This window comes from Cibotium barometz, chromosome 40 (genome assembly GCF_041138505.1).
Source record: "Cibotium barometz isolate CiBa-2024 chromosome 40, ASM4113850v1, whole genome shotgun sequence".
Lineage (NCBI taxonomy): Eukaryota > Viridiplantae > Streptophyta > Polypodiopsida > Cyatheales > Cibotiaceae > Cibotium > Cibotium barometz.
Window position 1 is genome coordinate 43,597,279 of NC_141085.1, and position 26,997 is coordinate 43,624,275.

General features: G+C 45.5%; 1 protein-coding gene across 11 annotated transcripts; it reads right to left on the bottom strand.

Moving 5' to 3' along the window:
* Positions 1-239: 239 nt before the first annotated feature.
* LOC147615537 (uncharacterized) lies at positions 240-25,775 on the bottom strand. 11 transcript variants are annotated; one of them, XM_086779647.1, is made up of 8 exons: positions 23,241-25,605; positions 22,721-23,144; positions 22,019-22,600; positions 21,234-21,650; positions 2,475-2,580; positions 2,324-2,378; positions 2,139-2,219; positions 1,541-1,933 (listed from the first exon to the last, which is right to left on the bottom strand). In XM_086779647.1, the coding sequence occupies exons 1-5, from the start codon at positions 25,290-25,292 to the stop codon at positions 2,534-2,536; spliced, it is 3,522 nt and encodes a 1,173-aa protein (XP_086635773.1). In that variant the 5' UTR covers positions 25,293-25,605; the 3' UTR covers positions 1,541-1,933; positions 2,139-2,219; positions 2,324-2,378; positions 2,475-2,533. The 11 variants fall into 11 exon arrangements, with proteins under 11 accessions (XP_086635772.1, XP_086635773.1, XP_086635764.1 ...); XM_086779638.1 differs by lacking the exon at positions 2,475-2,580 and having other exon boundaries at positions 2,160-2,219; positions 22,721-25,775; XM_086779639.1 differs by lacking the exon at positions 2,475-2,580 and having other exon boundaries at positions 22,721-25,775.
* Positions 25,776-26,997: the final 1,222 nt, after the last annotated feature.

Genomic DNA, 26,997 nt, shown 5'->3' on the forward strand with positions numbered 1-26,997 from the left:
TGAATATGGGTGACACGCCAGGATGACAACTCCATACTTATGCCATAAGCATGGTTGGTGAGATTATGGGTGATATGTTGCCCCAGTGGTTTGCAAGCTATGTGACAACCATTTTGGTTTATCAAAGTTATGGCATAGTTATAGGGCTAGCTCATGTAGCCGAGTTTACACTATGGACCAATTATTTGTATGTTATAGTAGGAGAGTATTTTCCCTTATAGTATGTACTCTTAATGGCTATAGAGAAGAGAAGAGAATAGAAAAAAATTCAGCCATCCATCTTACGCTCTCCCTTGCACTTGAAATGTGCGTTGAAAAAGCTCTTCCACATTTGGATAATCACTTGTTACATAGTTGTTTGTATGATAACTTGAGTACTCTTCAAACTCAAAGTCGCTTGTGATGTGTTCAATCTGATCCATCATACAAACAAGGCCACACTAAAGAAAATTAGGATAACTATGATTGTTTTAGATTAGGATGGTTAAATATAGATATATAGTAAAATACTAAAAATTAAAGAGAGAGAGAGAGAGAGAGCTTACCAAATACCTTAGAAAAAGAAGGCAAAGAAAAGATCTATCTCCTTGAATGATTTGCCTTCATTAAAGTGGTAATTGGGGTACCATCATTAAAGTGGGAATCTATTAGAGTTTTTCCTAGTTTATCCAGATGCTTAAACCGTTCCTCCTCCTTAGTTGACCCAAAATCGGACAGACAAGAAATGGGGTGGGTGGCAAGATCACTATGAGTGTTGATGCCACATCAAGGGGGTCTTAAAGACCCCATGCCACACTCCTGAATGCATCGATTTGAAGGCCATAAACTAGGTTTACGTTCAAAATATATATGTTTGTGTATTTTTTTTTTTCAAAATAGTGGCCGCACCCTATTTTCAAAGGCTTTGTTGGCCTCTGAAGGCTTCAAATTTCAGCACTGCATGAACGAGCAGTATTGAGGTTGAGGAGAGGCCGGGTGAAGAGCCAAGCTGATGGTGGATTAACGATGATGGTGTGGCGAGAAAAGTAGAGGCAAGAGTGAAGGTACCCTCCATGCACTATGCCTTGTCCCCGCCCCCTCCTTGCCTCCACACACCCGCAAACCGCCCCTTCTGCGCTCAAGGTAGACAACCCCTCTAGCAGAGGCCCTTCTCGCTTACCTGAGAGATGGAGAGAGTCCCCTTCCTTCTGCTCATTCAGCACGGCTAGACATCAAGGAAGAGCCTCTTGCGTTCTTCACTTTCCCCACCTTTTTTTTCCCTCAGAAAGGAGATTTCTCCTATGTGGGATAATTCAAGCGCCCATCAATGCCACGCATCCCTCACACTGACACGAGGATTGCAGCCTCCAACAAGTTCTTGCTAGGACCTAAAGAGGTAAGCAAATAGCCATGGAAGCTCCATCCAATTCGAGGACCAGAACTTGCTTCTCAAACTAAGTCATCCAGATGTTTGCTTATGAGTAAGCGCCCTAAAAAGAAATAAGGAACTTAAGATAGTTTCTATCAACTTTAAGAAGAAGACTATTATAAGATCACATGGTTCCACAAACGCATTGGAGTTAAAGCATCTATTTTCATGTGTACATGCACCTGCATGTGCTAGCATGCCAGCACATTTGGATTTATGCATGCATTGCTATGTAGTAACCTGTTTTGATGTAGGTGTATATCACTAGTATGTACTTGCATTATCAAATTTGTGATGTCACAGTGTTCCCTGCCTACATTCTCAGTAAATTAATAGTAAAAGAACTAAATGTTGCAAGTTGTGATGTTTAAGAGCTTGATAAAGTGTTCTCTGTAATCAAGAGCAGCTTCAACAAGATGTTGAAGTAGGGGGCAAAACCACCATCGCCACAGCAAGATGGCCTCTTCTGCTAGACCACATTGCATGAAAAGCCTATACTCTGAAATCATCCTAGTTGGATAGTATCTGTCACAAAATCAAACAAAAGTATCAGAGTTTAGCATGTTTATATGATAATAGAAACATTTGTTTTTGGTGGAAGTAAGATATTTTTATTAACTGCCGATGACCAAAAAAGTTTTCTAGCATATGACGACTGTCAAAGGCTTATATCATCCTAGCTAATAATAAACTCCACACACTAAGAACAAATAAGGGAGGGTTAGATCACCCAATAAAGAAATATGCTCACTCTGGCCTTTGCTATACTGCTTAACAATGCTTGCCACGCCCTTCAGATCTTGACACTACACTACACACCAAGAGCAAATAAGGGAGGGTCAGAATCCTAGCTAATAATAAACTCCACACACAAATAAGGGAGGGTTAGATCACCCAATAAAGAAATATGCTCACTCTGGCCTTTGCTATACTGCTTAACAATGCTTGCCACGCCCTTCAGATCTTGACACTACACTACACACCAAGAGCAAATAAGGGAGGGTCAGAATCACAGGATTCTTCTCACTTGGGTTAGGCCTACAGTATACTGTTTATAAATGCTCACCATGTCCTGACAAATAGAAAACTTGATGGCTGATGGCTGGACCTTGGCTACATCCCCTTTTATTCCTCATACTCCATATTTCCTGGAGAGTCCCTGCCCTTATCAACTGGAAGCAAAACTGAAGCTCTTTGGAAGGAAAAATTCAAGTTGCCAAACATCCATCGTGTGTTTGAGATATTTTGTATCCAAAATTTTCTTCAAACCGAAGGGGAGATAGCCTTCCATACACATCTAGAAGAAGGAGAAGATCAAAAGCAGATCCATGCTTCTAGAATTCAGCTTGCTCTTAATGGGCAAGACAAGACAGCAATGGTTATCCTCCATTAAAAGAGCTGCTTAGGAAAGGTAAGGGGTAGTCTCCTTGAATATTCTTTTTTCCCCCCTGAAAAAGAGATCCTTCTATTAGTTGAAAAGACTTGCCTAGAAGAAGGCAGAGTACAAACACTGCTACAGCAGTAAAATTAACACAACATAGAGGGGCACTTCCTCCATGGCTGGCCGCTCTCAAAGGAAGGCTACTACATTGCTAATACAAAGATAGAATGCCACACTAGGGGCCTACTCTGAGTGTTGACATCTACCTCCCAGCCTCCAAGGAGGAGGGGCAGCATCCAACATCAGAGCATTCTGAGGATCCACAAGGGTCGTCTTATGCGTGTAAGGAGAGTCATCTCGAGGGCGGAGCCTCTCTACTAGACCGTGACAAAATAAATCAGTGGCAGACCGGCAGAGGGGGCTCTAAAAGCCGCACGTTGACCCCAAGCCAACACTGTGGGGCATCCGATTCTGCAAGATCTGGAGCTGTAGCCAAGGGAGCCTCTGAGGCCACTGCGGATCCAGCTGGATCTCCTGTATCGTCTGCGGTAATCCTGTGGCTTCCGTTGGGGGTGCCGCATCTGGAGCTGAAACCAAGGGAGCCTGTCAGGCTGCCGAGGATCCACCCGAATCTCCCGCATCCTCCAGGGGTTAATACTCCAAATGGTTCTCAGATCAAACTGTTACCTCAGGGGTCCCGCGTGCCAGGTTAGATCCACGGGGGGGAGGGAGGCGCCGACATCAGTGTTGTTGGCCAGGCTGCCAGCCCTCTGCAATCATCAGCAGCTGTTGTTGCAGCGGTGGAACGGAAGGCGCCTCCCCCTCAAGGGGAGCAGGAGTAGTGCCATGCGATGAAACTGAACCTGGGGGAGCTGGGGTCGGCCGGTTACTCCCTGAGCAGCAACAAGGGCGGGATCTCACTAGGTGTCCCATCTGGCTGTAGATGAAACACTGTCCAGGGAGACCAGAGTAGTCCACCCGCTACTGAAAACGTCTGCTAGTGAATCGGGGCTTTTAGAAGTCATCTCCTGTCTTTATGTTGACACCAAGGCCTCTGTTGTGGGTGTGCCCGCCCTTTGTAGGTGTTTTATCATTTTTCCTCACTCCCCGTATTTTTTCCCCATTTTTCCTATTTTTTTGTGGCATGGGAGGCAGTCTTGTAGTGGTGGGAGGACCTTGAACTTGGCCGACTGCATCTGTGGATACACTGGAGGTGGCCGACTGTTTTGCACAGCTCGTGGACCTTCTTGATGCTGGCCGACCCCCCTGCTGCTGGTCGACTGTACATTTCAGCAGGTTGTGGAGTTTGTAGTCCTGTCGGCTGCCCTACAGCAGGCCGACTGCTGTTTGGGGGCCATATAAAATGGCCCCACAGCCCCTTGTCACATTTGTATCATTCCGGGATTCTTCTTGTGTATATAGAGCAGAGTTACACACCTCTATCTCTCTCTCTTGGGGGTGGCGGCACCTCGGGCAAGCTGCTGAATAACCTCCAATTGCCAGCCAAGTACCGACTGCCAAACTCTTGTGTGCCATCAGCCAAAGAAAGAGAATGATCTTCCTCGGCCGGAAGCTTTCCCAAAAGCCTCTTCCAGAAATCTGAAAGGAAGCGCTGTGATAGGCCCTGAGACTGTTAGTGTGCTGCTACTGCCGGAGTGCCATCTATCTTAGGCATTTGGATCTTGCGGCCAAGTAGCGCTGTATATGCAAAGAAGGGGGATCCAGAGTCTCCTCCGATTTGCGGGATAGCTGAGTCTATGTCGATGCTGAGCCTGTCTCTACCCGGGTCCTTGTTAGTTCTCTCTCTTGCTCCTCCTGAGGTAACTACCTATGTGCAATCCAATCTCCGAGAGACCTGGCTTGTCCCATGCTCAAGGCGCCCCAGGATATATGTGGTTGGGCCCCTAGCATGTGGCCACTGGGTAAACGGATCAGGGGGTTCCAAACCAAAGGTTGCCGAAGCTGCTCTTCTGAGGCAATTGGAACACTTTGTCTGAGGGCTGGCCTGAGATGATCCTAAGCACGAATGCTTTTGAAAGAACTCATCAATCCGCTGGTACTAAGCCCGCGGAGCCTGCTTTAGACCATATAAAGCCTTCTTCAGCCGGTACACATGATCTTGTTTGCTCGGAACAACAAATCCTGGCGGCTGATCAATATAAACCTCATGTGTAAGCTCTCCCTTCAGGAAAGCCGACTTGACGTCCATCTGGAAAACGGGCCATCTATGATGTCCTGCAAGTGCAAGAACGGTGCGAATGGTAGTTATCCGGGCCGTCGGAGCGAAGGTCTCATCGAAGTCGACTACAGCTGAGCATAACCCTTGGCAACCAACCTCGCCTTGTGCTTGTCCAAGCTGCCAGCAGCAAGTAACTTTGATTTGAAGATCCAACGCACACCAATCATCTTACGCTGCAATGGCCGAGGCACCAAAATCCAAGTGCCATTCCGTTCGATAGCATCCAGCTCTGCCTGCATAGCACGACGCCAAGGCTCATGTGAAAGAGCCTCGTCTACAGAAGTGGGATCAGAAGGACCATTAATGATAGTAGACATAAGAGCATGATTAACAAACATGTTGCCCTCATGAATTTGTTTCCCTGTAACTTTGGAAGAACGCCGAAGAGAACCAGGCAGAGGAGCAGAAGGAAGCTCACGTAACCCAGAATCACGAACTGTCTGATAATACCAACCAGGTACAGATCTGCTCGAACTCGCTGGAGGAGGAGCAGGGTCATCAACATCTAACTGAGTATCCTCAGTTGGAGGTGTAACAGAAGTAGCGGGAGCAAGAGGAGGAAGAGAAGGAGGCGAAGGAAGAAGAAGCTCACCACCCCCCTTTGAAGATGTAGGAGTCTTGTCGAACACCACATCACGGCTCACAACAACTTTATGAAACGGGAGGCGGACGCGTGTATTGGAATCGTATAAATGTTAACAAGATTCTGAGCACTTAACAATTGAGCATTACAACCACAAAGCTGAAAATGACAGTACACCACATAAAGGGGCCGATGATAGGCTGACCCCCCCCCCCCCTTTAGGTTATATTACCAAAAGAGTCTGCAAAGTACAAGATTACGGGTGCCTGGGGATTCACCACCAGCCTGCACCTGATTCTTCCAAATACATCATGAATGAATACATTTCAAACAAGAGAATCTGTAGGTACATCCGCCCTACACACAGGTACATCCGCCCTGCACAAGCCTCTTCACAGGTACATCTGCCCTGCACAAGAGTATCACAATCCTCACAGGTACTCCGCCCTGCACAGGATGTAAATGGATCTTTAGGCCCTGTTTCCACGCGAGAAACTGATCCAGAAACCTGTGTTCTCCGCGAGCAAGTGTCCCCAATGCTTGCCCTAAGCACCTGTTATACCAGGAATCCTTGAGACACATCCATGCTCACATATTCCATTGCTGTCCGGCCTGTTTTGTGCAATAACCAGTCCAAAACAGCAACTTTCTGTCGCGAGAAATCCACCTGTAAGGGGTCCTACAGCCCTGTGGAGGTCCCTAGAGCTGTCCTGTACTGTCCAAGTTGGCTTTGGACACCTGTAACCAGCCCAAAACTTGCAATAACCAGAAATTACAGGTCTGAAATTTACCAACCAGCCCTTTAGAAGAGTGTGGGGATCGATATCCAAGCTTGTGTGAGTCCGGGAAGCAAGCAACCAGCCCTGTAGCAACTCCCAAAGCTTCAACCAGCTCTCCAATGTGTTAAGTTATGAATAAAACAGCCCAAAAGGCCTCTTGAAGGAGGCGCCTTTCTCCAGTGCCACCTAAGGGGCTTGGTGGATACACATACAGGCTGACAAGTGTCCCCATAAGGTGTCCAGGTAGGTGTCCAGCCCATAGTGCTCCATTTGTCCTGTTTGTATAAGTTTAGGTCCAACCAAATGGGAAATGGCCATAAGTTGTCCGGACTTCATTAATTTTGGTCCAACCAAATGGGAACGCATTATAAGTTGTCCGGCCACTTATTAATGAGTGTGGACCTGCAAACCAATAAACTTTAGTAGTAAATGAAATAAGCTGTAAATTGAGTGTGGACGCACTTACCACCTGCAAAACCCATAAGCCCACAGTTTTAGGCCCAAACAGGAGTGCACACACGCGTCCACAAGGTGCCCGGGCGTCCCCGGTCCCTCGGACTTCACAAGCCAAAATAACAAGCATTGTCCAGGCAGCAAGACAATGTCACACAAAGTAAAATAAAGTTATGGCATGCATCATTTATGCATTGTGCACATGTAAACTTGGAGAACCACCTATCATCATTCTTGTACTTGAAAATATTCCGCCTGCCATCATAACACACCATGTGTGCATGGCCGGAATCCACACGGGCACCGCCCGAAAGTCCACAAATGTCCTGTCATGTCCTTGGACTCATATGCATCCACTCATATGATCCATACACATGCCCAGGTATAATACATACATGCATCCGCATGTTTCTAGGCCTGACACGCATCCGCATGTCCCTAGAATATAGGGATTTGTGACATCCCCCCGGCTTCTAATCAGTTGACCGCAACTGAAAAGCCTCCAGATAAGCCTTCAAAAGATCTGGGTAATCCTCGAAGTAGGCCTCATCCATCCATTTCGCATCCAAAGCTGAATAATTCTTGAACTTCACAAGGTACCTACGAACAAGTTTGCCTCCCGCAAGCTTTCGTTCCTTGTGAAAAACAATCTGTTCAGGTTGAAGAATCTCTTCCAGCTCATCCACCTCGGGTGGGTCTTCCAAGACCGGCTCAAACGGTGTCGGTCCCACATAAGGCCTCAATAGGCTCACATGAAAAGCATTATGCATGTTCCAATGATCTGGGAGTACAAGCCGAAATGCAACATCATTGATCTTCTCCAAGATCTGAAAAGGTCCATAATACCTGTTGGAAAGCTTAGGGTACTTTCCCTCTCTCCCTGGCCTCTTCCGAAGGCGTGCCTTTTCAAATTTCAGCAAGACCCAATCACCTTGTTTGAATTGTACATCCCTTCTATGCTTATCAGCTGCCTTTTTAATCTTGGTTTGAGACCTCTCTATGGCTGTCCGTACCTGTGCAAATGCAGTATCCAAGTCTCTGACATACTCATCTGCTGCAAAAATCTCATCCTTTGTACGAAGGATGGGTGGTAGTACCACCTTGCCATAGATAATCTCAAAGGGCGCCTTGCCCGTAGAAGTGTGTACCGTGTTGTTGTAGGCAAATTCCACAAGTGGTAAATACTTGTCCCAATCTGATTTGCGGTCGGATACATAAGATTTCAGCAAGTCGAGGACGGCTGAATTTGCTATTTCACTTTGCCCATCTGTCTGTGGATGGTAAGCTGATGAGAAGTTCAGCTTTGTACCCATATTGTCAAACAATGCGCGCCAAAATAAACTTGTGGTTCTAGGATCTCTATCCCCCACAATAGATTTAGGCATGCCATGGTGTTTGAATATCTGTGCCAAAAATATCCTAGCCATATGATCTGGCTTTATTGTCTTGCGCACGGGAATGAAATGTGCCTGCTTGCTAAACCTGTCAATAATGGTCCAAATAGCATCATTTCCCTGTGGCGTCCTTGGCAAATCCATAATGAAATCCATAGCAATGCTTTCCCATGGTTCATTTGGTATAGGCAAAGGCTGAAGCAATCCAGGTGCTTTATGTCGATCAAACTTGACCTTTTGACATACCATACATTCACGTACATATGCTTCAATATCCTTGCGAATATGTGGCCAAAAGAAATACCTCTCCAAAGATTGTGCTGTGGCCAAAATGCCTCTATGACCTGCATATGGAGGAGCATGGCACTCATCCATAACCTTATGGCGAAGGTTCTTTACCACACACATACGATTTTGCATCATGAGATATCCATCTCTTATGACATAAGATGGGACAGCAATACCCTCTTGCAAATCAGCCCATACATGTGCAAAATCCTCATCCAGATGATAAGTATTACGCATATCCGATAAGTCCTCATGGTATGCAACTGTAATAGCATGAACCTGTGGTCGTCTAGATAAGGCATCCGCCACCACATTCTTTTTCCCTGGAGTGTGTAAAATCTGAAAATGAAACATTGAGAGGAAATTTGCCCATCTCATATGCTTCTCTGAGAGCTTACTTTGAGTTAAAAAGTATCTCAAGCTTTGATGATCAGTTTTGACCATAAAATCAGCCCCTAAAAGATAGTGTTTCCAAATAGTAAGGGCATGAATTACAGCCAACAATTCCTTCTCATAAACCTGTAAGTGAAGCTCTGCATGTTGCAAGCGTCTGCTCTCATAGGCAATGGCATGTCCTTCTTGGTTCAAAACAGCCCCTATGCAGTCCCCACATGCATCACATTCCACCACAAAAGGTTTGTGCAAATCCGGAATAATGAGTACCGGTCCCGAGATGATTGCACTCTTCAACTTTTGAAAGGCATCTCTCTCTTCTTGTGTCCATTTAAAGATTGCTTTCTTCTTCGTTAAGTCATGTAACGGAGCGGCAATGAAAGCAAAATGCTTGACGAACCTCCTGTAGTAAGCACATAAACCAAGGAAGCTCCTCACTTCATGGACTGATTTCAGCTCTGGCCATTCTTGCATGGCTTGTATCTTTGCGGGATCCATGCGCACACCATCCTTTGATACAATGTGACCAAGATAGTGAATCTCTGGGAGAAAGAATTCACTCTTTTTTGCATTTATGTAGAGCTGATTTTCCTTAAGCTCTTTAAACACAATAGCCAGGTGCTCACGATGTTGGGCTTCATTCTTTGAGAATACAATAATGTCATCAAAGAATATACCTGTGAACTTTCTATGTTTTCTGAACACCCTGTCCATCATCCTGTTGAAGGTAGCGGGTGCATTTGTAAGGCCAAAAGGCACCACCAAAAACTCATAAAGACCAAAGGCTGTCCTAAATGCAGTCTTGTGTACATCTTGAGGTGCCACTCTCACTTGATGATACCCACTCTTGAGGTCTATTCGGCTGAAACATGCCGAACCTTCAAGCTTGTCCAAGATGTCATCAATGCGCGGAATCGGAAACCGATTCTTGATGGTTATCTTATTGAGGGCACGGTAATCAACACACATCCTGTAAGTACCATCCTTCTTTTGAACAAGAAGTACCGGCGAGCAATATGGCGAGGAACTAGGCCGAATCAAACCCTTTTCCAAAAGTTCATTCACCTGTGCCATAATCTCTTCTTGTTGACTAGCACTCACCCTGTATGGTGGCCTATTAGGTGGAGAGCTACCGGGGATTAGATCTATGCAATGATCTTCCGGCCTCTCTGGTGGCAACCTTGCTGGCAAAGCATTCGCAAAACAATCTTTGAACTCATTCAAAAAGTTAAGCTTGTCTTGATCTAATGTACTAACATCAACACTAGAATGTTCAATGGTATCACGTACAAAAACCAAGTAAGAACAAGCTGATTTCTTTATTGCCTTATTAATTTGTACATGGCTTACAAGAGGTATGGTACTTCCAGTAGTACCAGCATCTATAGAGTGCTCACGGCCTCTATGTACAAAGCTGATTTTCTTCTCTTTGTAAGCCTTAACAGGCTCTAAACGGTGATGCCAGGGCATCCCCAACAAAACATCACAACCTGTAAGAGGAGCCACTAAAAAGCTCTCATAGTCGAGGTAGTCCTGTATATGTACACGGAGCTTACCAAGGACCGGAGTTACATCAACCTGTTTGCCCTCAAAGGCGGCATCTGCATTCATTTGCATTCCCATGTCTTCCACATTGAGACCTATGGCGGCAGTCATCTGTACGGATATGAAGTTATCTGTGGAAGCATCATCAAAAAGAAACAAAGCAGGCTGATCCTTCAATTTGCCCCAAGCCTTGCATATGACTCTACTTTTGGGCTCATGCCCTGTATTACCCTGCACATCGGGTACAACATTCACAAGAGGCTTTTCCACATTAGGCTCAGCATTCTTAGGATTCTGTGGGCATTTAGGATATATATGATCTTTACTGCCACACTTAAAGCATTTTCCAGCCGTCCTGTACTCTTCCAATTGCTGTTTTGAGAGCCCAAAATTGTGGCGTTTACCCCCCGGCTTCTTTTCGGAGTCATCCTTTGCATCTCGGCCATCTTTGGGAGCATTCTTAGGTGGCTGTCCACCCTTTTTCTGGTCATAACCAGCCCTGAATTTGCTCTTGTTTTGACCTGCAAATGACTTATTTGTGGGTGCTTTTATGTGCAAGTTCTCCGCAATCATGGCTGAGTGTATAAGCTCTTGTATGGTCTTATTTGGGTACACTCCCAAGCTTTGTTGGATGATGTGATGGAGCCCCGATTCAAACTTTCTCTTCTTCTCGTCCTCTCCAATCTTCATGAAGGGAGTAACCTTGAGAAGGACTTTCCAAAACTTTGCTATGTATGAAGCAACGGACTCTCCCTCATCTTGGGACAGCCAATCCCACTCCTTGCGTACATCCTTTGCAAAGTTTGGTGGTAAGAATTGATCATAAAACTGAATTTTGAAAGAAGACCAAGTTGGGGCAGCACTTCCATCAAGTATTTTTGCAAGCCACCAATCACTTGCCGTATCCTTGAGATGCATTCCCACATGCCTGAGCATAGACTTTTCCGAAAAGTCTTCATTGCAAAAAGCTATCTCAAACTGTCTGATGAAAGCAAGTGCTTTGGTAGAGTCCATCCGTCCCTGAAAGTTTTCAAACTTTACATCCTTGTCACCGGACTTGAACTCTCGAGGCTTCTTCCTTCTATATGCATCCCTATGTACATCCTGTTCATCTGCATGATGATGATGCCGCGATGAAGATTCACGATCCCTCTTCGTTCTCTCTTGAGTCACACTCTCCAAATGAGTGGAAAGCTCAACACGGGAACGGACATGTCTTCTTGGAGCAAAGCGGGAATGAGTAGAGGATCCCTCATCCTTACTCTTCTCTTGACCTGCATCAAGCCTAGCACCAGGGACTCTTGTCCTTTCAGCATTTGGCACTTGCTGTGCTCTTTCTGCTTGTTGTGCATCATATGCATCACCACGGGCAGCCATGAGGGGTGGCTTCTTGAAAGCCAAACTACCATCTGCTTCAGTGTATACATCACCCTTAACCATTAGGTATGCAAGTGCAAGCTCTCGGGGTTTCTCAACATCCATTTCCTTTGCAATTGCTTCAAAAGTGACTTCATGGACCGAAGCCTTTGCCTTCGCAGCCAACACCCTTTGTACATCCGGGTCATTTTTCAATGACCTAAGCTCTTCGGTTTCAGCCCTATAGCGTCGCACTTGACGCCTCAAAGATTCCAAATCAGAATGCATAGTGTCATGAGTACCTGCATCTCCATAGACATCATTGCCTGCAGCATCTCTTGCATCCCTTGTACCATGAAGTTCACGGTCCTGTGTGTTCTCCACACTGTCAGAAATGTGGCTGTCCATGACACTCAAATCAGGTCACCACTTATGATTCCAAGCCTCAGACCGTTTTCCAATGGGGGGAAAAACTGAGCTCTGATACCAATGAAACGGGAGGCGGACGCGTGTATTGGAATCGTATAAATGTGAACAAGATTCTGAGCACTTAACAATTGAGCATTACAACCACAAAGCTGAAAAATGACAGTACACCACATAAAGGGGCCGATGATAGGCTGACCCCCCCCCCCCCCCCCCCCCCCTTTAGGTTATATTACCAAAAGAGTCTGCAAAGTACAAGATTACGGGTGCCTGGGGATTCACCACCAGCCTGCACCTGATTCTTCCAAATACATCATGAATGAATACATTTCAAACAAGAGAATCTGTAGGTACATCCGCCCTACACACAGGTACATCCGCCCTGCACAAGCCTCTTCACAGGTACATCCGCCCTGCACAAGAGTATCACAATCCTCACAGGTACTCCGCCCTGCACAGGATGTAAATGGATCTTTAGGCCCTGTTTCCACGCGAGAAACTGATCCAGAAACCTGTGTTCTCCGCGAGCAAGTGTCCCCAATGCTTGCCCTAAGCACCTGTTATACCAGGAATCCTTGAGACACATCCATGCTCACATATTCCATTGCTGTCCGGCCTGTTTTGTGCAATAACCAGTCCAAAACAGCAACTTTCTGTCGCGAGAAATCCACCTGTAAGGGGTCCTACAGCCCTGTGGAGGTCCCTAGAGCTGTCCTGTACTGTCCAAGTTGGCTTTGGACACCTGTAACCAGCCCAAAACTTGCAATAACCAGAAATTACAGGTCTGAAATTTACCAACCAGCCCTTTAGAAGAGTGTGGGGATCGATATCCAAGCTTGTGTGAGTCCGGGAAGCAAGCAACCAGCCCTGTAGCAACTCCCAAAGCTTCAACCAGCTCTCCAATGTGTTAAGTTATGAATAAAACAGCCCAAAAGGCCTCTTGAAGGAGGCGCCTTTCTCCAGTGCCACCTAAGGGGCTTGGTGGATACACATACAGGCTGACAAGTGTCCCCATAAGGTGTCCAGGTAGGTGTCCAGCCCATAGTGCTCCATTTGTCCTGTTTGTATAAGTTTAGGTCCAACCAAATGGGAAATGGCCATAAGTTGTCCGGACTTCATTAATTTTGGTCCAACCAAATGGGAACGCATTATAAGTTGTCCGGCCACTTATTAATGAGTGTGGACCTGCAAACCAATAAACTTTAGTAGTAAATGAAATAAGCTGTAAATTGAGTGTGGACGCACTTACCACCTGCAAAACCCATAAGCCCACAGTTTTAGGCCCAAACAGGAGTGCACACACGCGTCCACAAGGTGCCCGGGCGTCCCCGGTCCCTCGGACTTCACAAGCCAAAATAACAAGCATTGTCCAGGCAGCAAGACAATGTCACACAAAGTAAAATAAAGTTATGGCATGCATCATTTATGCATTGTGCACATGTAAACTTGGAGAACCACCTATCATCATTCTTGTACTTGAAAATATTCCGCCTGCCATCATAACACACCATGTGTGCATGGCCGGAATCCACACGGGCACCGCCCGAAAGTCCACAAATGTCCTGTCATGTCCTTGGACTCATATGCATCCACTCATATGATCCATACACATGCCCAGGTATAATACATACATGCATCCGCATGTTTCTAGGCCTGACACGCATCCGCATGTCCCTAGAATATAGGGATTTGTGACACTTTACCGGCCTGAGGATCATAAAGACGATATGCCTTGGACACAGTGCTGTATCCGAGAAAAGTCATGCGTTGAGACTTCGAGTCCAACTTGGAGCGATGATCCTTAGGCACATGAACCAACATATGCCGTACACCCAAATATCCGGAAATGAACAACGGAGGGCTTCTCACCATGGAAAGCCTCATATGGAGTTTTATCTGGAAGAGCAGCAATAGGGGGGGGTGGGGGGGGGGGTGGGCACAGAAGAAGAGGAAGGGGCAGATGGAGCGATTGCGGGTAGAGTTGGAGGCGAGGGTGGGGGAGCGGGAAGGTGGAGAGGTTGGAGAGGGACATTGCTGAGAGGCGTCCATCGGAGAGGAAGGTTGATGGGGAAGGCTCGACGGAGAGAGGGTGGGGTCAACCGGCCCCACTGGGCACTAAGGGCCGGAAGAGGAGTTGCGATGAGGAATCGCCCGCCGTCTGCGGCGGGTGGAGCGGAGGAGCTCTCTCTGTGACTGGAGGGGGCCCGCCGTCTGCGAGTGGATGCTGTGATAAGTGCTCGTAATACGGTTCTCTAACAGAACCGAATCCTCTTGGATGCTGCCAGCCTCTTGGCGCGCACAATTGTGACGCTCAGCTTTGGTGCTCGACTCGCGATCTGGGCGGGGGCCAACCGTCTGCCTCTCTCTGGCTGATGGGTCATCCACGGTTGGTACCTGGTGCTCCACGGCTTGGGAACTTGCTCTTGCCTCGGCCCCCTGGTGCGGATTTGAGTGGGAAGTAGGAGGGGGAACCACCGGGGGCGGTCTCCTAGATTGATGCCGAGGGCAAGCTTTGGCCAGATGACCCATCAGCCTACAAATGAAACATTGGCCTGGAAGGCCGGAATACTCCACTCTCTGCATAATGGGGTCGCCCCGAAGACTGGGAATAGATATCATGTGAGACACTAAATCCGGCGAGGCAACACAAATGCGGAGAGATGGAATCCCGGTTGCTCGTGCGAGGGCCGAGGCAGCAGTGGGGGCGATTCCATCACTCTCTTGATGGCACCACCAATCACCGGGAGAAGAGGAAGGTATTCCTTCTTGAGGCATGGAAAGCAGACTGTCACGAGAAAGCTTGAAACTCGAGCTAGAGGGTCAGATGCTAGGTCGAAGCCGTGCTACCACCGTGCAAAGAAGGCTTGGGCCGTACACAATGCAACGAGGCTTGGGTGCATGACAAGATCAGACCCTGTTGGTGAATTGAACTCAACCTGGTAGTAACCATGCCCCAATGTATGAATATTTGCAATCTTTGCAAGCGCACCTAGGAGGCTAGCCTGAAGGAGATCTCTGAGTTGGCCATGCGTGGGGCGGCTGCCGACAATCTTGCATACCAGAGTAGAGGCCTCTAGGGATGCTACAGTCGTAGCGAGAAGATGGAGGCCTTTGGAACTGATCTGAGAGCTCAATGATGTAATGGTTATGTGTGCATACCCTTAGGGAATGCTTCCTCTAGCTTTGCCTGTTGGCAGATCACTCATTTGCTACCTTGCTACATTCTTTTGTTGTAACTGTGCACCTTCCTTGGGACTATGCTTAGTGGGCTGAGTTTGAATGCTCTAATACCAATGTTGCATGTGCGGAAGCCTTGCTGTATTGATCCACAACTCTAAGCCAGATTAAAAACAAGATGCTGATTAAACATATTTAAGACAGAGGGAGAGAGAAGAAGAGAGAGATTGGTGTCAGGGTTTTTCTTGTATTTTTATATGGTACAAAAGGTTACTGATGAATGTACATGGCTTGGGCCTTGATCAGCCCCATAGGGGTGACCCTTGGCCCCTTTCTACATGCTTCTATTGACTTATGTGTTAGATGAATGATGAAGAATGACTTGAAGAACTGATTTATGCTCTTATGCTTATATTAATGCTTGGGATGCAGGTCGGCCAGCACCAGGTGCTGTCGGCCTGTTGTGGACTTCAATAAAGGGACTTAAAATCCATTTAATGCTTTAAATTCTCAAACCCCTTCCTTATGCATGCGCTTGCTAGGCTAAACTGTGCTGGGGTTTCTGCCGACTCTGAGGAACAATGTGCATGATGCCGACTGGCTGTGATACTGCTGTGAAGGCTGTCAACTATGACTGTATGCTCTTGGACTTCCTCTTTATGGCTGCTGCCTCCTCTGTAGGCTGCCGACAGCCCTTTTAGGGCTTCTACTGTTGCTGTATAGCCATCAATGCTTTGGACAAGTGCTCATCTTGCCTCTGGGACCTTCTCATGCTTCTTTTACTTCTCCTTCATGCTGTCCATGCTGAGGTAAGACTTCTACATGTCATCCACGCTGATGTGATGCTGCTGATGATGATATTGACACTGATGATGCTTATGCTACTGATGCTATTGCTGTCCTAATTGATAATTAATCAAGGATTAATGATGTTCATGCTAAGGTTTAGCCATGGCACGGGCGTGCACATGATACTCTTGCTCCTAACGGCAGGGCTGCCCCTTAGCTTCCTTGTTGTAGAAACTTTGAGCATTTTCCTTTGCTCGAGTGCCAGAGTATCTGGATTGAGATTGTCACTGCACACAGAGGAGGAGCTTTTTGACTTTGAGTTGGCTGATGATACAACAATGTTTCTTGAGGCATCCTCATGTCTTTGCTCATTTTGCAATGCCTTGGAAGAGTTTTCTCTAGCAGCAAGGGTCTTTATAAATTAGCATAAGTTTGTCGGATTGTCGGATTTTGGGTTAGTGACCTTGAGAGAATTGATTGGGCCACAGATGTTGGCTTCATATGGATTGCTAGAGGACATACTGCCAAATATCTTGGATGCCAAGTTGGGATAGACATTAATTACACTTGTTCAGCATTTTCTCATGTGCTCATGAGACTAAAGAAAACTTCCTTCATTGGAACTCCAGGAAGCTCGATCCAGCGTCTATAGCCCTAGTAAACTAGGTGTTGCTTGTTGTAGCTTGGTATGTCACTTCTTGTTGGTGGTATGACTGTAGATGCATAAGATAGTTGCAGAGGGTGATCCGCAACTTCTTATGGTCAGGGCTTGATGGCACATTAGATACGCTAGAGGTGCTTTGGAAACTATCGTCTTTTCCAAGCATGAAGGGAGATTGAACATCATTGATCCACAGATCTAGTCCAAATCTTTGCTTTGCAAGTTGGGGGTTAGAGCATTTCTTCCTGGTACTGAGCCTAGGAAGGATCTCTTCATGTACCATATTCTTAGATGTGTCCCTGAGAGTGGTGCTGACTAGAGACACAATGCACGTTTTATTTTCTGTAACGTGGTTGAACATAATGCTAATCAATACACTTAAATACACCAAGATTTAATGGATAACATGCGCAATACAAGAAGTAATTTACTGAATTGACAAGAGACGCACAATGAGCTGGAAAGGTTGGCCCCTCCCTCAAATAAAGAATATTGATCTTGGGAGAATCAAGTACATAGTGTCATGGGCATTTCTGATGAGATTTCCATACCAATGCATATGAATACAATATTGCAAACAATGTGGTTGTCGGTGTAGACTTGCAACTCACACTACCCTCTCAAGTGTCCATGTTCCCTACCATCTGCTCTCTATTGTTCCACCAACACATGGTACCAACAATCTGCAAGAGAGCACGTAGGACAAGAGAACACTACACAGGGTATGTGATCTTGGAGTCCGGTTCCTCCCTCTTGCTACTTGCTTCCATATTTAAGCATAAAAGCTTACCAATTTCAAGTAGAGTCGATGATAGCGGAAGTCTTCGTGATCGAAGCGGTTGGAGTGTTGAAATCTTCAATTTGTCACAATCCTTCGTGACAAAAGTCTTCAAGAGGATGAAGAGAGCCCTGGGAAAGCTTCCCCTATGGTTCAACTTGAGAAAGGAAGGCGGGTTTTCAGCAAAAAGACTAGAAATTACAGCAAAAATAAGAGCTATTTTACTGAATTTCAGTCATTGGGAATGTGTGGGCGAGTGTACAGCACCTGGATGGTTACGGAGAACATGTGTACTTTACTTGATGCCCCCTTCTCCGCTGACGAGTTTGGGTAGGCACTCCATGCATTACCTCAAGGTAAGTGTCTAGGGGATGGTGGCCTTTCACCAACCCTTTTCCTGACATTTTGGGATGACTTTTGGGGAGCATATCACTATGGTCCTTCAGGAGATGTGGAACCCAAGGAGTATGCCTTCTTCTCAGAGGGAGTCACCGAGGTCTCTTTTCCCTTTGAGATCTCCCTTTGTATGATTTTATTTTACTTGATAGAAGTCTCTTTTCTGAAAAAAGAAAAAGATCCTTGGGGTTCACTTATGGGAGTGCCAATTCATCCTGCTCTTATAATCCAGCAATCGATCCTCATCTCCCTAATTCTCAACTACCCATCTCTCCAAACCGCTAAATTACTCTCATCTCTTGCTTCTTACCTTGACCATTGTTGCTTTCCTTTCTTCCACTTGACTTGGGTAAGGCCTCCATGCCTTGTGAAATGTTTACAATAGGGGATCCTTGGTTTTGCATACATGAAACAAAGTGAAGAGTGGAAAGAATTAACTGTGACACATGCACAAAGCTTTGTTGTCACCATTTGGTCCCTTCACCCGTCTTGACCAGTGTTTCACACACTGGGTGGAACCAAGGTGTGAACGAGGATTTTTCCACAGAAGAAAGCGGGAGCACGAACCAGCAAAGTTTTGGCTTGAAAGATGGCTATGCAGCATGAGGACTATGGGATTTTCATCATTAAAATGATAAGTCAGTGTTTTCACACATTATTAACAAAGGGTTGGACATATTATTACTTTTGAGACAGTCTATCAGATGGCGTTCTGGAGCTATATTTGTATCTTGGCTCTAGACTGATATTTGGGCAAGAGATGTGCTGATGCTTTGTGGAAAATCCGGTGCTGTATGCACCCGCACCTTGGTGTATTGTAAAAGCTTCTATCTCAATAAAGAAGTTCCTAGGGGGGCCGGCCGTTCTGGCTTAGTGCGGTGTATTTATATTGTATTGTTTATGGTTCTTCCGTTGTGTTTCCATGCTTTGTTGGGTATTTGAAGTGTTGGTTTATTATATTATTGTTCCGTGTTCCCCATCTTGTGACATTGGTATTAGAGCATAGGCTTTCTCGGAAGCAAGAGACTTCCTTTCAATAATGAGAAAGAGAAAAGATCAGAAGTGGGGACTACATTGATCAACAGTTTTGTTATTGAGCTTATGGAAGCAGTCATGAGCATGAGCAGTATACAGCTTGGTCTAAGGATTTATGGATTCACAGATTTTATCCTCGGAGTATGGAGTTGGTTTTATGTGCCCATATTCAGCACTCTTTCCATATGGATTATTGTGGGTTATAAATCAAGTTTATGAGCAAGCTATATGGAGCTATATCTCAAGATATCTTATGCATATGCTGAGGAGATATTTCTTTTGGCTTCATGTCGAACTTGGCAAGAAAAAAAGCTAAGTATACTTCGAGTTTTGCAAAGTTGCTGGCTTTTGCTATTTATTGTAAGTGTTTTGGACACTTAACCCTTGTTTCATCATTAAAATGAATCATGATAAGTCAGTGTTTTCACATATTATTAACAAAGGGTTGGACATATTATTACTTTTGGATAGGTCTATGTGGACAAAACAGGGCGCCTAGCTCCAGCTTGGGAAGCAAGTTTGGGAAAAAGCTTAAAAGTAGTTATTTTTGGTAGCGAATCCCACTTTTGGCAAAGGGGGAAAAGCAAGGGCTAAAAAAGCTGGCCAACTCCAACAAAAGGGAGGATTGACTGAATTTGTAGAAAAAAAAGAAGGGGCAGCAATCGGGAACACACTCTCTCTCTCTTGTGTTGGCCGTATAGCAGATTCGGGGCTGTTTCAGCCGGCCAACTTGCTCCATACCCTCTACTGGGCTGGTCGACTTCTTCCAAACCTCCCATAGAGCTGGTCGACTTCTTCCAGGACAGCCACATGGCTGGTCACTTTCTCCTAGAGCCTGATCGGGCTGATTGACTCCTCTTTGTGGAGGAATCTGGGACAATTTTGAGAGCTCTTCTGGGGCTAGTTTATGGACTGTTTTTTGGGGCTGATCTGAGAGCCCGCGAGCTCCTCGGGGGCTGATTTATGGCTCTGTTATGGGGCTGATTTGGCACAGAATTCGGGGCTGTTTTGGGCTCCATAGCGGGCTGTTTTATGGTGGACAGTTTAAGTGCTGATTATGGGATTGTTTTGAGATAGTCTATCTGATGGCTTTCTGGAGCTATGTTTGTATCTTGGCTCTAGACTGAGATTTGGGCAAGAGATGTGTTGATGCTTTGTAGAAAATCCGGTGCTGTATGCATCCGCACCTTGGTGTATTGTAAAGCTTCTATCTCAATAAAGAAGTTCCTACTGGGGGCTGGCCGTTCCGGCTCAGTGTGGTGTATTTATATTGTATTTTTATGGTTCTTCCGCTGTGTTTTCATTCTCTGAGTGGTATTTGAAGTGTTGGTTTATTATATTATTGTTCTGTGTTCCCCATCTTGTGACATTTACTCGCTTAAATACACTATATCCCGGTAGAAAATCTCGTGACAAATACGATGCAGAAGATGCCAAGAATTGACATTGAATTGGTTGGCAAAGGTGTATATCTCAATTGTTGCAATAAAATGTTTTGATAGGCAATCTGTTGGAGCCTGACTGGCCAGGTCAATTGTTATGCACCTGCACTGTAGCAGCCTCTGCTGCCAGGGATGGGCTGCACAGAGAAGAGGCTGGTCAGTGTTCAGGGTGTCAGACAGCTGCTTATGGGCGCCTACCTGATAGGCGTGGGCAGCAGTCATGCAGGTCAGACAGGTCTGGGCAGGTTGGGCAGACCAGCATATGGGGGGGTTGAGGTGCCTATATAGTATAAACACCCCCTCCCCCTCCCCCCCACCCCACCAACCTAAAAAAAGCACTTCATTCATTAATCCTCATGCCTCACTCATCAGCAGTAATGCAATTTACAGGAGCTCATAAGCATGCATTGAAGGCAGGAAACTCGGGCATTTACTGCATTGGTCACCTTTGTTAGGGTTCAGTCAAACTTGGGCTCTTTTCTACATGTATCATGCCTTGACAGGGGGGACTTCATGAAGCACTTCTCTGGTTGCCCTACTCATGTAATATATTCCATGTGCATGCAACACCAAAAGTATGCACATTGCACTCTGCACTTTGTCATAGGACATCATTCACTGTCATGCTTTTCGATGACCATGGATACAACAAAGAAAGAGGCAGCGATTTGTAGGAAGCTACCAAGATGTATGAGATAGCTGGACTTTACCTCCAAAGGAGTAATCATTTGAAAGATGATGACGGGGTTTTATTGACTCTTCCATTATCTCCATATCCAGGTTTCTCCAGCTCGAATTACTCGGACATTCCCTTATTCGCAACAGTCTCTGCACTACCTGTTCTGATGTCGGGCGCTCTGATGGATCTTGTGCAGTGCACAAGAGAGCCACCTTCATAAACAGAAGCACCTCTGTTTCACATCCTGCAGCTTCCACTTCAGCACGCAAACTTGGGTTGAGTGCGTCAAGGAACCTCTGTGGAAAGAACCGTCCTACCCACTTTGACATGTCAACCCCATTGTCAAAGAGTTCACTTGTCGGTTGCCTTTGAGTTAGCATACACAGCAGCACAACTCCATAGCTGTAGATGTCTCCCTTGGATGTATGGTGGAAAAACTCAGCACACTCTGCAAAAGGATCATGTGTGTAAGGGTATAGATTTCTGGTAGACCCTACAGTGGTGAATGGTGTTTAACAAACTTGATTTCTGGGACAGACACAACAGAAGAAGCGCAAGCATCGATTATCTATCTGTGTATGTGTGTGTGTGTGTGTGTGCACGCACTCAGGGATTATGTGTCTGATGTATGCAAGCATGTAGGCATGTATCTATATAATATATATATATATATATATATATATTATATAAATATAATATATAATATATATATATATATATATATATATATATATATATATATATAGAGAGAGAGAGAGATATATATATATATATATATATATATATATAGAGAGAGAGAGAGAGAGAGAGAGAGACCTGGTGCAATGTATCCAATAGACCCCCTGAAATAGGATGCTGAACAAGTGGTTGTGTCAGGGCTTAGAAGCTTTGCTATGCCAAAATCTGCTACATGTGCCGTATAATTTTCATCGAGCAGTATGTTGCTTGGTTTCAAATCACAATGTATAATAGGCACACTGCACTCGTGATGCAAGTACACTAATGCTTTCCCAACATCCAGGGCTATGTTGAAAACCTTCTTCCAGTCCAATCGAAAACGTTCACTATCAAACAGAAGCTCTTCCAGGCTTCCGTTTGGCATGTATTCCAGAACGAGAGCTTTCATGTCAAGATTGCAGCAGGTGCTTAGAATAGGTACAAGATTTCTGTGCCTGATCTTGCCCAATGTCTCACATTCTTTGTGGAAAAAGCGCTCTGCTTCCTCACCGTTGTTTTCTAGATTGAATCTTTTTACTGCTACCATTCGTCCATCTTTCAGCATGCCTTTGTATACTTTGCTAGTACCACCACTTCCCAGGAGGTTGCCCTCATTAAACCCTCTTGTGGCAATCTGAAGCTCCTCAGCAGTGACTCGTAATGACATCTTTTCGAGTGGATCTAAGCATGAAGAAAGTGTGGTTTTCAAGTGTTTCCAGCAGAAAAAACATGCTATCAAAGCCAAGGTAGATTGTACTAGTTTTAAAGGAACAAGAGAAGCATGTGAAAGGAATGCCTTACCTTGGAAGAACCTCCTTTGCCCAGCATCTGAAAACAGTTGGGATCGGTTGCACCACTGGAAGAAACCACAGAGGACTAGTGTGACCCCAAACACACTACAAATGACAATCACCCACTTTGAAATCTTTTTTGCCATAGAATGGTCAGGCATTCGGCAGTGAACAGCGAGTGGTGGGCCACAAAGCCCGGCATTGCCTGAAAAGGATGCAGCTGTCAAATTTGTAAAGGATGATGTAGCAGGAATGGGACCCACTAGCTGATTGTGGGAGACATTGAAGAAGCGGAGTTCTGGTATGGCAGCAAGCTCAGCAGGTATTTGCCCTGACAAATTGTTGATGGAAAGGTCCAGGTAGAGAAGGTTCTTGAGCTTACCTAATGCTTGGGGAATTGTCCCGTGTAAACTGTTGTGTGAAAGGCTCAATGCCTGGAGAGAGGTGCAGTCAGCAAATGTAGTAGGAATCTCACCAGAAAGCTTGTTGAAAGAAAAATCGATATTTTGGATAAGATTCAATTTTCCTACCTCTTTAGGTATTAATCCAGTGAGGAAATTATGAGATAAGAGGAGATTTAACTCGAGGGAGGGAAGGGTGACCAGTGAGGTTGGGATGGCACCCGTGAAGTTGTTATGTGACAAATCAACATCCTCCAGTTCATGGCAGTTGCCAAGGCTATCAGGAATGTCACCTTGCAGTATATTCCACTGCAGATGCAGGCGTCTCAGAGAATAGAGATTGCCAAGATCTGATGGAAGGGGTCCTTGCAAGGCATTGCTTTGAAGATCCAGGTCATAAAGATTGGTGCATCTGCTAAGCTCGCTTGGGATGGGCCCTTCGAATTGATTTCCATGAAGGTCCAGCAATTGCAGGCTAGATAGCCTCCCGATCACACTTGGTATGGGGCCGGTAATGTTGTTTTGTGCAACAGACAAGCTAAAGATTGCCGTGGCGTTTGAGAATGTCACTGGCAAGTGGCCAGAGAACTGGTTGTCAGACAGATTCAAGACTTGGAGATGGGGGAGTTGTGCAAGGAAGGGTGGTAACAAACCACTTAATGAGTTGATGCTGAGCTCAAGCTGCTGCAATTGTGTGCAGTTGGCTAGGGATGGCGGCATTGTGCCGGACAACTTGTTATCCAGCAACACAAGGTACCGCAGGGCGGCCAAGGATCCAAGATGGTTTGGGAGAGTGCCCTCCAGCTGGTTGGTACCCAAATCAAGCATCGAAAGATTGGCAAAATTGGTGAAGGTTTCTGGGATGGTCCCACTCAGGCAGTTTATGTTTAGGTACAATTCCTCTAGGTGTGACAAATTGCCTAGTGTGGGAGGGATGTGCCGTGTCAGTTGATTTCCCGTGATGTACAGCCGCTGTAGATTGACCAACTTGCCCAGCTCTTTAGGAATGGATCCCTGCAGATTGTTGAAATTCAGATACAGAAATCCTAGGCCAGAGCAATTGCCTAGAACCGTTGGTATCTCACCACTGAGTGAGTTGTTACGCAAGCTCAGATAGCCAGCAGACCCTGGTGGAACAATTGTGTCAAAATACTGTGCACTGAAGGAGATGGCGCCCAGCTCATGTGGAATTGCACCAGTGAATGCATTCAGTGAGAGGTCCAGTTGAACCAGCGCTGAGCAGTTGTGCAGCCTGGCTGGAATATGCCCTGCAAAGCTGTTGTTATAAAGGCTGAGCAGTCGCAGTGATGAGAGTTCACCTAGCATGGCTGGTAGCTCCCCGGACAGGCGATTGGAGAAGACAGAGAGCTCCATCAACTCGCTGCAGTTGCCCAGTGTGGCCGGCAGCGCGCCAGAAAGCTGGTTGTCGAAGAGGCGTAGTATGCCCAGCTGTTGCAGGCGTCCGTACTCAGCAGGGATGTGGCCATTGAGATTGGGGTTCATGGAAACTTCAAGCTGGAATAGTTGTGAGCAGTTGGCAAGCGACGGTGGCAGTGTACCAGTGAGGCTGTTGAACCACAGAAGCAGGGCCTGTAGACTTGGCAGGTCGCCGAGACCAGCCGGTATGCTGCCGGTGAGGTTGTTCTGAGCCAGGTTGAGGGTCTGAAGCTGCGTGCAGTTGGCCAGCGCAGCCGGTACGGGCCCATGCAACCAATTGCGGTCAAGACTAAGCTCCTGTAATCGCCATAGCCTGCTCAGAGATTGGGGCACCTCCCCATGCAGATGGTTTTGGGCCAGATTTAGCAGCTCTAGTCGTGCAGGCAGATTTGGCGGGACGTCCCCAGTTAGCACATTGCCGGACAAATCTAGCGTTCGGAGCCAAGTAAGGTTGGCGAGAGAATGAGTGATGGTGCCTTGCAAGCCGAGGCCTGGAAGCTCCAAACCGACCACCCTGCCGCGCCCCCTCCGGTCGCAGCTCACGCCCAGCCAGTTGCAGTAGAACAAGTCGCCGCCTAATTGGCGGGACTGGTTTCGCCAACTTGGCAGCGCGTCCGTGCCGTGAAGCAGCCGTTTGAAGTCCGTCAGCACCGTCAGTGATACGGCACTGTCGCCATAGCGGGCGGCTTGCACGCCCAAATCAACTAAACACAAGAATAGAACGAAGAGCACGCCCTTGCGCATTATCCTCCTCCTCCTCCTCCTCCTCAAAAACCTTACATGAGCCTTACCCAACACCTGCCGCCCTTTAGTTATATGCGCTTAAAAGTGCCCTCGTCTAGAAAGTGTCCACGTGTTGCCCCTAGCTTTGAGCACACCCCATTCTTCTATACCCCTACACCATTCTTCTATACCCCTAGCTTGTGCACACCATTCTATAGAACCATTCCATGCCCTAGTGTGTCTACACACTTTGAATGCCATGAGCGATGAAATTGATCCACAAACAACCAAAGGAAATGACTCGTGGTGGCCAAGATTTCCTTATCAGTGCCTCGCAATAATACGTGGAGATCTTTGTCTTGTGTTGTTCAGTGGCAAGTGTGAAAAGGTCCATGGTGTACTTTTCTTTCCACTATGATGTACTTTTCTTTCCACTATGATATTTTTAACATTTGCTTTCTCATGTGGAATGTCATGATTCATTCCATGAAAAGAATTCGCTATTTGACATTCCTTTCTCCACGATTCAATCTTATTAATTAAAAAAGGTTTTCACTAGTCAATGATGAAGTTGTCCTTTCTGTGTCCACTAGCATTTCCACATGTTTTGTTAAAGCACAGTTTTGTAGTACATGCAATTTTAAATTTATGCATTTTTCTTTCAAATATCATGCCATTATAAAAAAAGGGGCTATTATTCAATCTCAAGTTAATTAAAAAGGTTTTCTCTTGTCAATGTTGAAGTTGTCCTTAAGCACAAAGATACTATTATTTTGTAGTGCATCTAATTTTAAATTTATTCATTTTTCCTTTCAAATATCATGTTGAAGTTGTCCTCAAGCACAAAGATACTATTATTTTGTACTACATCTAGTTTTAAATTTATGCGCTTTTTCTTTTAAATATCATGCCACTATAAAAACAAAGGGGTGTATTTGTGCCCCAAGTGTTTTATACTCACATTAGCATATAGCATATGTAGCTAGACAAATGGTAACCTCAACTTTACTTTTAGCAAAGTTGATAATAGTGTGATATGAACGTTAGTAGATCGAAATTGCTTTCTTTTTTGACAGGTGTTAAAAGAAAATTCTTACACTTTGGTGATCCACATATAGAGATAGGTTTTTCTTTGATCCGTGCTATAAAGGCAAACTAAGGGACTAAAGGAGATAATTAACAACTTGTTTCATAATTTTTTTGATGATTGTAAACCATTTGATATCAATAAGCATGCTTCTCATACACTCCCCTCTTTGTAAGTTGCCTTGATTGAGTTGAAAAGTATTTTAAACATTTTGTTCCATATGTACTTCAACATGCCATACACAAACATTTTGAATGATTCTTCTTATATCACAACATCATTGAGAGGTTTGCATAGAAGCTAAGAAACAATAGTTGTCTATACTTGGTAGCCTACTTGAACCTAATGCACCATAGACTTTAAAAATGTAACTCCAGGGCACGGCTACCATAGATGAACTTGTTTCTCCTCTATAACTTCACATCTAACATCCAAGAAATTCTTTATGTGCTAGCTTCCATGAGACAACCTCTCAAAACCCTCCATGGAAATAATCTAGAAATTCTCTAGAATCTACTCCTCTAAGTGCTTGCTTTCCATCTTAATCCCCAAATCTTATTTAGCTCTTATGTAGGAAAGTCTTGAAGCATATACATTTTTGTATGAACAAAACTCCTGCCATTGCCCTCCTTTCTCCAT